At 35.2% G+C, this 13,769-nt stretch overlaps 2 protein-coding genes and 1 long non-coding RNA gene across 5 annotated transcripts; 2 read left to right on the forward strand and 1 right to left on the reverse strand.

Annotated features, from left to right (window-relative positions):
• Positions 1-4,223: 4,223 nt before the first annotated feature.
• Positions 4,224-9,555, forward strand: LOC110731375. Of its 3 annotated transcripts, XR_002513290.1 has the most exons (4): positions 4,517-4,579; positions 6,852-6,922; positions 9,233-9,311; positions 9,436-9,555. XR_002513290.1 is itself a non-coding variant. In XM_021911233.1 (3 exons), the coding sequence occupies exon 1, from the start codon at positions 4,403-4,405 to the stop codon at positions 5,267-5,269; it is 867 nt and encodes a 288-aa protein (XP_021766925.1). In that variant the 5' UTR covers positions 4,224-4,402; the 3' UTR covers positions 5,270-6,069; positions 6,852-6,922; positions 9,233-9,311. The 3 variants fall into 3 exon arrangements, 2 of the variants coding, with proteins under 2 accessions (XP_021766925.1, XP_021766924.1); XM_021911233.1 differs by lacking the exon at positions 9,436-9,555 and having other exon boundaries at positions 4,224-6,069; XM_021911232.1 differs by lacking the exons at positions 6,852-6,922; positions 9,233-9,311; positions 9,436-9,555 and adding an exon at positions 6,176-6,227 and having other exon boundaries at positions 4,224-6,069.
• On the reverse strand, positions 9,045-13,552 carry LOC110731374 (tryptophan synthase beta chain 1-like). The gene is made up of 5 exons (XM_021911231.1): positions 13,159-13,552; positions 12,549-12,905; positions 10,646-11,079; positions 10,163-10,257; positions 9,045-9,742 (listed from the first exon to the last, which is right to left on the reverse strand). The coding sequence occupies exons 1-5, from the start codon at positions 13,426-13,428 to the stop codon at positions 9,432-9,434; spliced, it is 1,467 nt and encodes a 488-aa protein (XP_021766923.1). The 5' UTR covers positions 13,429-13,552; the 3' UTR covers positions 9,045-9,431.
• LOC110731376 lies at positions 9,651-10,501 on the forward strand. The gene is made up of 2 exons (XR_002513291.1): positions 9,651-9,771; positions 10,170-10,501. It is a non-coding gene; the product is annotated as an uncharacterized LOC110731376 (long non-coding RNA).
• Positions 13,553-13,769: the final 217 nt, after the last annotated feature.

Raw genomic sequence — 13,769 nt, forward strand, 5'->3', positions numbered from 1 at the left:
AGGTGTTATTCTCATCTATTATAGCCACTAAACGAGAGGTAGGATTTGGGATTACGAAGCTAAGATATAAGCACACCATGGTATTTTTCAAAGAAACTACGCGAACAATAACAACATTTGATGAAAGTAACCTAGCAATCTAGCATAATAGCCAGCTGCATAATATTATGTGTGCGGTTATTGGGTCAAGAACTCAAGATGATACCAACTAGTAAGATTCTTCCTTTATCTGTCGCTTTATAGTTTAGGAAAAATACACTTTAATAATCCCAACTATTGGCGATTTACCTACAATAATCCCAACTAACGTTTATTCTACAATAATCCAAACTATTAGGTCAGTTTTCCTCCAGCAGTCCCAAACCGGTCAACAAAAGTCAACAACCTATTATTGAAGGTTGTTTGACACGTGTCAGTGTGTGAGTGGTTCTAAAAAAATTAAATAAAAAAACAAAAAAAAACAAAAAACCAAAAAAAAATCCGGCAGCCACCATTCCAGCCCTTAACCACCACCACCTCCACCTCCTGCTGCAACCCTAAAACACCACCTTCTCCAGCCACCCACGCCGAAAACGACTCCCAAGACCAGCCGCACCCCCGAAACCGGCCAAAACACCGAAACTTGGCCGTGAAACCACCAGCAGCGGCCCTAAATCGCACCGCAAAACACTAGGGCCAACCCCCAACCCCTCGAAAAATGGCTATCCGTCTCCCCTAACCCTCAAAAACGACCCTCCTTCTTTCCCCAACCCTCGAATTCGCCCCCATGGGAAGTTTCAAGGGTGTAGGAAGGGAGGAGGAGTGGTTGATTTTTTTTTTTTTTTTTGAATTGATTTTCCGGCGAAGGGGTTGTAAGGGAGGAGAGTGGTTTTAGGGGGTTGGGGTTGATCGGGGGTGTGTGTTTCGAGGGTAGGGAGGGCCGACCGGCCGTTTTCGGGAAGTTAGGGAGGTGGTCGGCCAGTTCCGATTGGCTGTGGGTGGCTGGGAACGGCGGTGGTTGGCTGGGTTGGGCTGATTCGATTTTTGTTTTTTTTTTATTTTTTAAATAAGCCAATCATGTGATGACATGTGGCATTTAAAAAACAAAAAAAAAAAATTTACCCTCTCAGCAGGTAACCGGTTTTTGGGACTGCTGGAGGAAAACTGACCCAATAGTTGGGATTATTGTAAAATAAACGTTAGTTGAGATTATTGTAGATAAATCGTCCATAGTTGAGATTATTAAAGTGTATTTTTCCTATAGTTTATTATAAAAAACAAAATAACAAAATAAAATAAAAAATGGACCTGAACCTCTAAATGTTGTGAGTTGTGAGTTTGTGACCCTTTTTTCTGTCTTTAATTTTTTCTAATTTTAATTAATTGATTTCGTCAAAATTATAAATTGAACAAAATTTCTTATGCTACGGAGTTGTCACAGGTTGGTCCACAACAGTAGAAAGAGAGAGAAACAATGGTGTAATATATTGGCTTGTTTCTTTATCATATCAACTACAGTAGTAATGCATGACATATTTACAAGTTCATTTTATTAGTTTGTGGCAGCTTTAACATTGTAAAAGTTAATTTATACTTGCTCCCATTTTTTATTAGTTGTAATATTTTTCTTTTCACGTTTGTCAATACATGTTTTTAATCGTTTATATCTTTACCAATATATAAAAATTATAAACACTTGCTATTAATATTGAATAATTCGATATGAATCTAGCAAGATCCCACATGACTTTAGTTTTACTTACGCATAAATCGTTAAAGCTATTCAAAGTGAAACAAGTATATAGTGTAAAAGTAAAACTGTTGCAAGTATAAAAAAAACAGAAGAACTATACTTATTTATTTATTACAAAATGAGCAACAAAAGAAAATTTGATTTACTTATTTTTTTTTTTCAAATGAAGAAATTTGGCAGTTAGTTATGCCTCTCCATATGAAGCTTCTATTTTATAATGTTGTCTACATTATAATCAGCATACATATGGACCTTGGCAATTGACTATTATATTCTTCCAAGGTCCAAATAAACTTTTTTTTTTTTTAATTATTTTGTTTTATTTATATGTAGGCAGGCTAGGCACTTAATACACACGTAGAATTGGCGGTAATTTGACTAATTTCCCAACATTTCAAATAAGACTATATGTATATATATATAACACATATCAAGCTAAAAAGTTCATTAACAACTTAGCATTTCAAATAAACTCTTCCTTTCTTTTATCTTTCTTAAGCAAAAATGTCAAAGCCGTCCTATGCAATTTCTCTTGTTGTTATCCTACTGATCCTCTCTCCCTCGGTGCTTGCTATTCGCGATGAACCACCAAGTTATTCAAAGACCGTGAAGAGTACAGACAGTGGCGGACCTAGGAATTTCCGACTGGTGAGTCATAATCAATAACCAAATATGTAAAAAAAAATGTTTTACCAACCAAATAATAGTACTAAAAAATACATCCAAAAACCATATATCCTCTGTTCGTGTACCCTCTTTCTCAGAAGCAAATCATCAACCAGTTTCAGTGCAATGGAGAATGAACAAAAAAAAAACAGCGACTTTTTGAGCTTGAGATGGGAGGAGAGAGAATGCAATTAAAAAAAAATACTACAAAAGCATTTTTCGAGTTTTCATACTTTGAAAGCTTTTCAATAAATCATTATCACTAAATCTAACAAATAAGTCAATCTCAAGAAAAGTGACTTAAACTATCATTCAATAGTTTACCGTTTATACCATTCCGCAACCTTTTTTTTTTCTTTACATAAGACTTTTTATTTTATTTTTTACATAAGTCATTAATAATGAAAACATTCATTCCACACTTACAGTCACTATCAGAAGGATCAATGTAGTCTTAGTATTAATTTATTACAATACTAGTCTTAGTAATATTCTAGTTTTTTATTTAGTAAATCAGTAATACAAAAAATAAATTAGATATCTAACTAAAATCTCTAATAACCTAACATTCTAAATTCTAACACCAAAATATTAATATTACACACAAAACAAAAATCTCAATATATACAATAAATTAAAAAATTATCAATTATACATTAATTATAAATTTAAAAACCCGAATACTTTTCCTTGGGTTGGTATAATCAAGGCTGACCCATCCCTTCTTGTCTTTATCCAACTCAAAGATGGGCCAAGCCACAAGTTTCAGAACAAAGCCAGGCTAGTCGTCTTTTAAGCCCAAGACCTCGGCAAGCATATGTGCAGTAAGCAATAGCGCCCAATCATGACATTTTTTTTAAAAGGAAAAACTTAGTTTTTTTTGGACCCTGGTGAGTCACTTGACCCACTAGGCACAAGGCCAGGTCCGCCTCTGAATACAGATGGTCAAGATGGTACCTTGGTCGTTCTACAATGGAGTAATGTTGGGAAGATCGTGTGGCCATCGTCGTTCATCATGCTAATTTGTGTGGCTTATAAGATCTGGAAATGCTGCAACAATAGTAATAATAATATTGAAGGTGTGTGCATGCTTGCACTAAGCTTTATTTAGCTAGGTGCAGTACGTTATTTATTACATTCATTTTTCAAATTATTTGCAACGATTAGACATTTTCATTCACACTTTATGTCAACATATATTGATAATTCTTGTCAAAAAAAAAAAAAAAAACAAAAAAAAATATGTTGATAATTTATTAGAATTACATATATGGTTGTCACTCATTTATTATAATATGTTAATAATTAACAGATAGCATCACTTCTACGGAGACAAGCGTAAGTACTGGTGATAATGGTCAAATTGAGATGGTTGGAGTGAAGATTACTTGCTGACTAGTCCTGCCTTAGTTTGGTGTTGTTCTTCAACTTTGTTGTGGTTGTGGGTGCACGAGCGAATTCGCGATGGTTCCGATTAGTTCATCATTTCTATTCTGTGCAGTGGTAAATAATTTTTATTTCCATGATCAATGATCCTTTGGTAGCTAGTCTTGGTGGTTCAAGTATGAATTTGTGTACTATATATTGTGTAAGGTTTGTTGTAATTGTATGAGCAAAATGAAATTTTTAGTAAAACTTTTATTTTAAGAGCTTAGTTTTGGTTGTGTCTTGTATGAGGGGTGACCCTAGGGGTGATACTTCACATCTATGAGAGGGACGTCTAAGATCAAATTCTCGTTTAGAGGATTTTTGGGTGATAAATTATGTTATGTGTGACATTCGTTAGGTCCAGTGAGGGCGTTGCCCAAACAATTTATGTACCCAAACTAGAGGATTTTTGGGTGATAAATTATGTTATGTGTGACATTCGTTAGGTCCAGTGAGGGCGTTGCCCAAACAATTTATGTACCCAAACTTTTATTTTTGATACGGTTTGGTCACCCAAAACCCAAAACCCAAACCTCAACCAAACCTAATGGGTTGAATACTTGAATCGCAAATGCAATGCTGAAACTGTGCTCTAATGGCGTCCAATTCCGGACCCATCTCTCTCTCCACCTCAATCGCTTGTTTCTATACTCAACATCTTCTGCAACTGAAAATTCTCCCTCTTCTATGGTGGATTTCATGGTTAAATCTCTGGGTTTTTCAAGGGAAGAAGCAGCTATTTCCTGGAGTAAGGTTAGTAAATCAAATCGCATTAAATCCACTCAAAACCCTTATTTAGTTGTTGATTGCTTGAAACAACGAGGATTTAGCAATACCCAGATGAAAAGACTTATACTTTCTTTGCCAATTTTGCTGAAATGTAGTGTTGATAGAACCCTAATTCCTAAATTTAAAGCTTTAGAAGAATTGGGTATTTCTGGTTCTGATTTGGCTGATATTGTTTCTTCAAATTCTACAATTTTAAGAAGGGATTTTACCAATCGGATTATAGCCATGATAAGTTATGTGAAATCAATTGTGGGTGATGACAAAAAATTCTTCAAACTTTTGAAGAGATCATACTGGTTGATGAGTGTTGATATTTCTGCAGGATTACAGCCTAATATAGAGCTGTTTAGAAAGTATGGTTTCAGTAATGAAAGAATTCTGTTTCTTTTAGTTCAATATACTGAGATATTTGGGCATGATCCTAAAAGGGTTGAAGAGATTGTAAAGAGGGTCCATGAGGAGTTTGGGATTCCTCCCAAGCTGATTCAGTTTTCTGATGCTGTTGTATTGCTAGCTTCGTTGAGTGAGAAAACCCTGGAAACTAAGTATGGGATTTTCAGGAGCTTTGGATGGACTGATTCTGATATTAAGGTTATGATGAGGAAGACACCGCGGTGTTTGGTGTTGTCGGAGAAAACATTCGTGAGCGTTTGAATTTTTTCATCAATGAGTTGGGATGCCAACCAGGGTACTTAGCAAATCGTTCGTATGTGATGTCATATAGTATGACTGATAGGGTTTTGCCGCGCTATACTATATTAAAGGTCTTGGAAGAGAGGAAACTTGTCACTGTTAAAGTGGGAATGTTGACGGCTGTATGCAGCTGTGAGTCTTTTTTCTTAAACAAGTTTGTGCTACCCTACAAAGATAAGTTACCTGAGCTCTGTAGAGCTTATATTTGTAGGGTAAAAGGGACTTCTACTGCTTAGATGAGGGAATTTTGACTGATCAAGTGACCTGCTTTAAGAGCTGTCATCATTTGCTTAGGGGATGAAGATACAAAGAAGAAATGTTGCTCTATTCTTTCTAGCTACGAGTGGAACAGAAAAATAAAAATTTCTGTTTGATTTTCAAGCTAGGGTGGCTAATATAAGAAGCTTCATCAAAACAGTATTCATGCCAGAAAGGTGTGGTAGCTCTGGGCTCTAGCTATCATGAAGAATTGAAGACACTTTTAGCAAATGGTAAATGACTGTATAAGGTGGAGGAACATCCATTCTGGTTGGTGGTAGTGTTGCAATTTGTCAGCTGGTGGTGTTTAGAGGAACATTATTGAACACTTTTGTGATCAGTAAATTTTTACCCTTATGTAACTGTGTATCAGAGTGACTATTTGAGAAATTACTTGATTCAACTTCTCTCTAAGGTTATACAAAAGCATTGTCATATTGGTTGAGGATTGAGAACCTAACCGATCATTAGTTAGGATTCTCCTGAAGAAAACCAGGGGTCAGGTACCCTAGATTCTTCTCTGCCGTTTTTTTGATATTAACGTAGTCTATCTTGTATCTCTGTAGGGCAAGCTGAAAATTTTATTATCTTTGATGAAACTTGTTACAGGGAATGTTGTGAGATATAATACAAGTAATACAACATACTTTGTGTTTGATTCTTTGAAGAGCAGATTGAGGAATAATGAACTGTAAACCCCAAACTCATTTCCACCATGCTTTAACATGATATGGTGCTATTTTTGGTATTTACATTATCATTCAATAATCTATCTCTCTCTCTCTCGACGGAATTTGATAACATTTGTCAATCATGAAATTCCAGTTTATTTACTGGAACTATATTGTTTCTTTGATGCATTTCATGGAGATACTGTTGGAAAGGGTCTGAGAAATTCAAAGTTAAGAGGTAAGAGGCATTCTTTCACATCTTGTCTACTGACTATGAAGATGCTGTGTGCATAACTTGATTCCTCAATTTGATGAATTAAAACTGTTGAGAGAAAGCAAAATTTGCTGTTTTTTGAGTACTTTGTTGCTCATTGGTATTCCCTGAGATAGTCGGCACTCTTTGATGATTGTTATAATTGTTACCAGACAACTATAATACGGTTGTAAGCCAACCATTGCTTATTTAAGTGAAGCTGTCCATAGGTAATTTAGTACCAACTTGTGCTGTGAATGCCATAAGAGAATTTGTTTCTTGGATCAGTGTTTTCTCTTTCTTAGTTCCTTTATTATGTACTTAGCCTGATATTTAATATTTTGTTTTGTTAAATTGACAGTTTGTGTGCTGCTTACTGCTGGAATTATGTTTCTGACAATGTGGAGATTCTACACAGTCGCTGTCCTTAAGGTAACAGAGCTTGATAGTTGCTTGTATAATTTGCTTATGACTTGAGAAGTTGAGATGATAGTTATGTTTACGGTTGCGTACTTTCTTTGCTTTTAAAACAGTAATCATCCTTGATCAATATTGTTGACTTACTAATTTGTTATTAGTAGCTAATACGAAGTATAATTTATACTCCCTTCATCTCATTTTGCTTGCCTCATTTGACTGTTTTTTAGGTCAAATGGGGCAAGTAAATTGAGCCGGAGGGAGTACTAAATACTTGCATAGGCTAGTTCATAGTTTTGTAAATTCTGGAACTTGTCTCGTAGCTGGTTATTGGGATCTAGGCAGTGTTTGAATACCAAAAACAGCCCATTAGTAGGAAGTTATAAAGGGCGATTATGGATTATGAATTAATATGTAATTTTGCAATGAATCTATCATGCAAATGACCATGATAATGTAAGTATGTTTCCTCATCCCCAAACATGTGTTTATTTATTCATAATTATCTATTACCACCCAATACCTCTCCCTTAACTGGTGATGTATGGTAATGAATTATGAATGAAGAGATACTTTGGGGTGATCTAACTTTTTCATGGGTATTGGCATAGACGTTTCATTTCAAATGTATTTACAAATTTTGAAATTTATTTCCATTACCACCTACTTACCAAACAGGTACATGTATTTTGTTGTGTAATAGGGCCATCAGGCTATAATCATGAGTCTCAGGATGTGTCTTTAGGTTGAAATGTACTGTGTTAATAATCTGATTTCCTCTAATCTAATCATTTTACTGTCAGTTCTTCCTATTTTTGTTTCTACATTTATAAGTGGGGCAACTGGTAACATTTTTGTCTTCTGTGGCCTGAACAAAATCTAATTAAACCAGAATTTATAGTCACTTTACACTTAACTCTGATTAAATTTAAACAAGTGATTGGTGACAGGAAGATTCTTATAAGGCAACCTTTATTTCTTCGCTAATCTATTTATCAGTTATAGTATTGGGTCGTGAGTGATTCACTCCCAAGCAACACATCAATATCCTTCATAAAGAAGTTGTTTAAGAATCTAATTGACTGAGAACAAAATTTTCCTGCTAAGCACTTTATCTTTCATTACACTTGGTGCTTTTTAGGCATATGAGGTTCTGCTTTGTCTTTTTTGCGTGTTCTAAAATAGTGATTTAGGCTGCATTCTTTTTACTTGAACACACCTTAACTTAGTAATTGACTTTTACTGAAACTTATCTGAAATGATACACATTGTTTCAATTGTAAACTGAATGTGATAGCTTTTATCTGAATTTATTGCCCCAAATTTGACTTATGTTTCTTGTAAATTTATACTTCTAAGGTGAAAAGAACGAAGCCTTAGTACTAGTAAATGCTTTTTTTTTTTTTTTTATTATAAGTTGGTTTTAAAAAAAAAATTTATTGAATGCCACAAAGGTATTGGGATCACCGTGTTTTATTTTTTTGCTGATGGTATTAAAATATTTTGCTCAACATGGGCTGTGAGTACTTCTTCCCTGCGATAAAACAAATTCCAAATATTCGTGCTCAAGTGCCTTAAACATTGCCGCATGATCTATAATGTTCGTGAGACTCTGCTTTCCTTGCAAGACATGTGTAATTGGTATGTAGATGTTATTGATTTTGTGGGAGGAACTTTGGATTCTCAACTGCTGATGTTTGGATTCTATTTGCCAAATGTTGTGAAAATTTTCAGTCTTGCAATGAAACAAACCCTGAAGATTCGTGGTTGAGTGCCTCATACATAGGGCCTTCTCTTCACATGCATATGCCTTGTGTGGATGAATACTAGGCTGAACTGCTGAAGGAACTATGGATTCTGAATTTTGGATTCTAAGTGCCAAATGTTATTATACAAGTATTAATTAAGCTTGTTGGTCCATTATAAAGTAAACTTGCAATTAGTTTGGTGTTATTTGAGATGAAATAAATATTCCATGAAGAGTTGGCCTTTGAACTCGTTAATCAGTTTTTTGATGTGAAGAGAAGGCTACTGCCCAAAATATGAACTTGCCGTCTTGAATGGGAAGCAGCTGGTTACAGCTATCCCCGGTGTCATGTCATTTATCTGCAAAAGGCTTCAATATGTATTACTGTACTTGCTAGCCTGAAAAATTAGAGTTATTCTCACCTCTTCAGCATATATTTTATTGCATATTTTGGAATTACAGTAGCTAGCCACACTAAGTTATGAGAATACCTTTCTCTTCTAGTCTATACTTTCTTTCACCACCACTATGCCTATTTAAATATTTGTTATTTATTTATGTGTATATGATGACTTCAGCAAAGAGAAGACCGTCGTTGTGGACTTGATTACAAATATACAGAGGAGGTAGAACTACTGAACTAGTCTTATCTTCCAGGTAATCTCCACACCCTCTTCTACGATATTATTTAGCTAACCTGCTAGTGTTAGACTGTTAGTGTTACCAGCCTAAAATTTTCTTTCTAATATATGCCGGCTACATGCGTAGCCGTTTCTTCTAGTGCAAGGCCTTTGTAATCTCTGTGCCAAAACTTATACGTTCTTCAGATGGATTATCGCTGCAGTCAGTGCATAGTGAGGGCTGTTTAGAGCTGTTTGATGTATCATTTTTTCCCACCATAGCATTAAATAAGAGAAGTTGGTCAAGCTGCTGAACAGTGGCGGCATCCTTGTCACCACGACCACTGCAGTTGACCACAACTTTGGTGCCATGAGGCAGAGTAGGGCACAATTTCTCCAGGGCAGCAATTGCATGCGAGGCTTCCAGGGCCGGGAAAATTCCTTCAAACCTGCACAACCTCTTGTATGCTGCAAGACAAACAGCATATTTAATTCAGGTTAGAGGATCTACCCTCTTAAATTGTATATTTGTATTAACTTTCCATTCCCTTAGAAAAGGCCAATTGGGACCATAATACTTTTTAGTGTACATGCAGTATTCCCTCTGTCTTATCCAAAGCCTGTCTATTAAATTTGAAAAATATTTTAAGAGAGAAGATTTTATTAAAGGGAATACTCCATGTCCACTAAATGTATATATATCCTTATCACGATGAATGAGCTAAAGTAAAGACAGTTGGGGTTCTGAAAGCTACAGAACTCGTTAAACGAAAGAAAAGTATACAGATGTCCAAAGCAAGAGAGGAACTAGGAGGGCCATGTCCTCTCTCTAGCTATTAACAAGAATATTGTCCCTCCCTTCCCATTATGCTTTGATGTGTTGCTTACCATGTAGGGCCTCTTCATCTCTAACTGCATGGAACTCTGCTCGTCCGCTGTCCTTGAGGTAGCTGAGCTCTGGTCCAACCCCTGGACACTCTAATCTGCAAGTTCAAGGAAATCATAATTCAGTTATCTTAAAGCTTTGTACTTCATTTAGTCTGTCCAGTCTATGTGCATGTAATGATTATTTAGTAGATTATGAGATTATTTGTAGGTTTGTCAAGGTTTATGGAATAGTCACCCTATTAGTGTTGTCTAGTCTATTTAACTTGTAATGATGCTGACATTTGAACCTCCTTAATGTTGCCACTATAATGTTTTGATAGCAAGCTTGTTTTCTTTCCATATTATCTGTCATTCGGGTACAATACATCTTGAGGATCAGTCATTGTTTATCACTCTTTTTCCGAGAGAAATGTCTGTCCAAAAACTTATGCATAACCATAAACGACAGTATCGATTCAAATGTAGTAGTGCATGTATACTCACCCAACACCAATTGAATACGGACCTACAATTTGACCATCATCATCTTGTAACAAGTAACTCATAGCTCCATGATAAACACCTACTTCTCCTTTAGATAAGGTAGCTGAATGCCATCCACTTTCTAATCCATATCCGGCAGCCTCTACTCCAACCAATCTCACCCCTTCGTCTTCTATGAATTCATGGAACAAACCCATTGCATTCGATCCACCTCCTACACACGCCACCAGAACGTCCGGTTTCCCACCCAATTTCTCCATTGCTTGTTTCCTCACTTCCTTCCCTATGACTGATTGAAACTCTCGAACCATCGTTGGGCATGGGTGTGGCCCGATGACCGACCCTAGCAAGTGATAACTGGTCTCTAAGTTTGCCACCCATTCTCGGACTGCTCCTGAACTTGCGTTTTTGTAGTTCCCATCTACCGATTTCACCTTCATTCAACATGTTTTCATTAGTATAAGCATATCAACTCAAGGACATGGTAAAAAGATGCTATAGGGCCGGATGACAACTAAAAATTTGTCTTCGAATCATGTGGTTGATGATGTGACGGTAAAAATAATACGTAGTATATATTTCCGGTATCTCATATCTCTAACAATAATTGATTTACATTGTAAAAAATTTGATGTTATTATTGTAATACAAAGTACTCCATACGGAATAATATCTATGATGCGATACTAGTCACTTGCTATCTCAATTAATTACATTGTAATAATATAATGGCAAAAGCTAATGAGCGTCCCCGGGGAGTTAGATAAGAGAATTAAAGTGCAAATATTAAAGTAAAATTAACATCAATTATACCGAACGACGCGTGATTCTGTCATGAATTCCTAACTTAATACCATTTCAACCAATATAATTTATCCTTATCTAACGCCCCGAGGCGCTCGTTAGCAAGATCGTTAATATAATTAGTCAATTACAAATACAAATATGAGTCATGAGTGCATGACATCACGTACACTAATCTTGTTGACATCATAAAAGTTATTGTTTTGCTACCCCACAATTGTTAGTGTCAACTTCTAATTTATCACAGATTGTAATGTTCTTTTACTTGTTCCCTTTGTGCTCGTGAAAGAAAATAAGGTACAAAATTATCCTGTATAAAATTGATGCTTCTATGATTAAAATTTACTTTTCTGGAACTTAAAAAAAAAAAAAATCGAACATTTAAAAAATTAATTTCTAAGAAAAAGAAGAAATTTATTTTTATTTTATTTTTATTTTTTTTCTCTTACAAGAACAAAAAAAATATGTTTAGTTTGTAAGTTTGACTAACAAAACAATATACTTCCTCCGTTTTTTTTTATTATTGCACCATAGGTTGGATACAAATATTTTGGTAGTGGAAAAAAGTAAGAGAGAGAAAGGTAAAAATACAAAATTGTCCATGTGACATATTGAAAAATTAAAAAGTAAGCGTGAAAAAACAAGGGTATGTTGGGTATTTGTAGTGTGAACACAAATAATTTTTTTCCTAAAGAGGAAATGGGGCAATATTTGTGAAACTTCCTAAAAAGGCAAGTGGTGCAATAATAAAAAAATGGATAAAGTATAGCAAATCGACTTGAAATTAAGCATAATGACAGTCGTGTTATGAATGATTACTGCAAAATTTTCATGTACAAAACAATGTTTTCTTCTTTTATGGTTAATGAGTTTTAATCTTAATTTGTTGATATACAATTTCAATCAATAACTTCTTTAATTTCATTAAAAAAAAAAAATCAATTTGAAATATGTGAACATAATCAAAAGTTAAAGTTTATCAAGAATGAATATCTCCAATCCTATGAGATAGTGCGTGTAAGTAATATACATAGTACTAAAGACTAAAATTATAGAGCATTCTAAATTAAACTTAACAAAGTTATTGAGAAATATTTACCTGTGCTCCAAGAAGCTTCATAAGGCGTACATTAGATGGTTGCCTCTCAATATCCAATCTACCCATGATAATGGTACAAGAGAGACCGAGCTTGGCGCACACGGCAGCAGTGGCCACACCATGCTGCCCGGCGCCTGTAGCCGTGACAATGCTCATACGTCCCATACGTTTAGCCAGCATGGCTTGCGCAAGAGCGTTGTTGATCTTGTGAGCACCTCCGTGGTTTAGATCCTCCCTTTTTAGGTATATTTCCGGTCCACGCCCGTCTTTGTCCTTGTAGTGTTCCGATAACCTTTGTGCGTGGTACAAGGGTGTTTCGCGTCCTACATAGTCCCTTAGAGCACTCCTTAGCTCCTCCTGAAATGAAAGAAATAATATAATTGCCAAACACTCGAAAAATTAAAGAAAAAAGTTACTCCATACATCTAAATGCACGAACATTGGTAACAAGCTAACAACGTATTGGTATATACACGTAGTATTTTTAAATTTGGATTGGAATGAAAAACTAAAATATCATCATTCAGTCATTACTTGTATATACCGTACCAATGATGGTTGTAATTACGTACATACCAACTTTTATTCAATTAAACGACGAAAAACTAACCTGAAACTCGACATCATTAAGGGCCTTGTAGAATTCATCTTCAAGGTCGTTCAAGCATGTCACTAAAAGTTCAGGCACATATTTCCCACCAAATTTCCCAAATTTTCCAGTACTACTTTTGGTACTACTAGTGTGGTTCATTGATAATGAACAATTAAGTGAGTTAAAAGGAGTAGCATATTTAATCATTTTTCTTCCCTTTTTTTCATTGTTACATATTTTGTTTTTGGATACAAGAATAGAAGGCTGAAGGCTACAAACTTTGCTCATTTTAGGAAACAAAAAAATAAGTGATTTTATTTTTATTTTTATTTTTTCTCTCTCTTTCTCTTCAAACTAAGTTGATCAACTATATTGTTGAATGAGAGGTTTTTGGTTACACACATTTGGAAAGTGGGCATACGTTATTTATAGTACTAGAAAGATACCTTTGGCAAGTTGCTTGCAACAATAGCCAGTACATCTGCACGCACATGTAAAATGTTCAATGCAACATAATTCATTCCTAGGATAGTAAGATTAATTGGCTAGATTAAGAGTCTCTTATATGATAGGATGTGGTGTGGACACGTGGCGTCTAAATGAGGTTACTCAATATTGATTCGACCTAT

Source organism: Chenopodium quinoa, unplaced genomic scaffold (genome assembly GCF_001683475.1).
Source record: "Chenopodium quinoa cultivar QQ74 unplaced genomic scaffold, ASM168347v1, whole genome shotgun sequence".
NCBI classification, from domain to species: domain Eukaryota; kingdom Viridiplantae; phylum Streptophyta; class Magnoliopsida; order Caryophyllales; family Amaranthaceae; genus Chenopodium; species Chenopodium quinoa.

What these genes read in the sequence shown, in the direction of transcription:
- LOC110731375 (XM_021911233.1), top strand. Translation starts at nt 4,403, where the DNA reads ATGCTGAAACTGTGCTCTAATGGCGTCCAATTCCGGACCCATCTCTCT.
- LOC110731374 (XM_021911231.1), bottom strand. Translation starts at nt 13,428, where the DNA reads ATGAGCAAAGTTTGTAGCCTTCAGCCTTCTATTCTTGTATCCAAAAAC. An exon ending in TTAATGATGTCGAGTTTCAG is followed by an intron (nt 12,906 to 13,158) that starts GTTAGTTTTTCG and finishes CTTTCATTTCAG; the next exon opens with GAGGAGCTAAGGAGTGCTCT. An exon ending in CCGTATTCAATTGGTGTTGG is followed by an intron (nt 10,258 to 10,645) that starts GTGAGTATACAT and finishes TTGAACTTGCAG; the next exon opens with ATTAGAGTGTCCAGGGGTTG.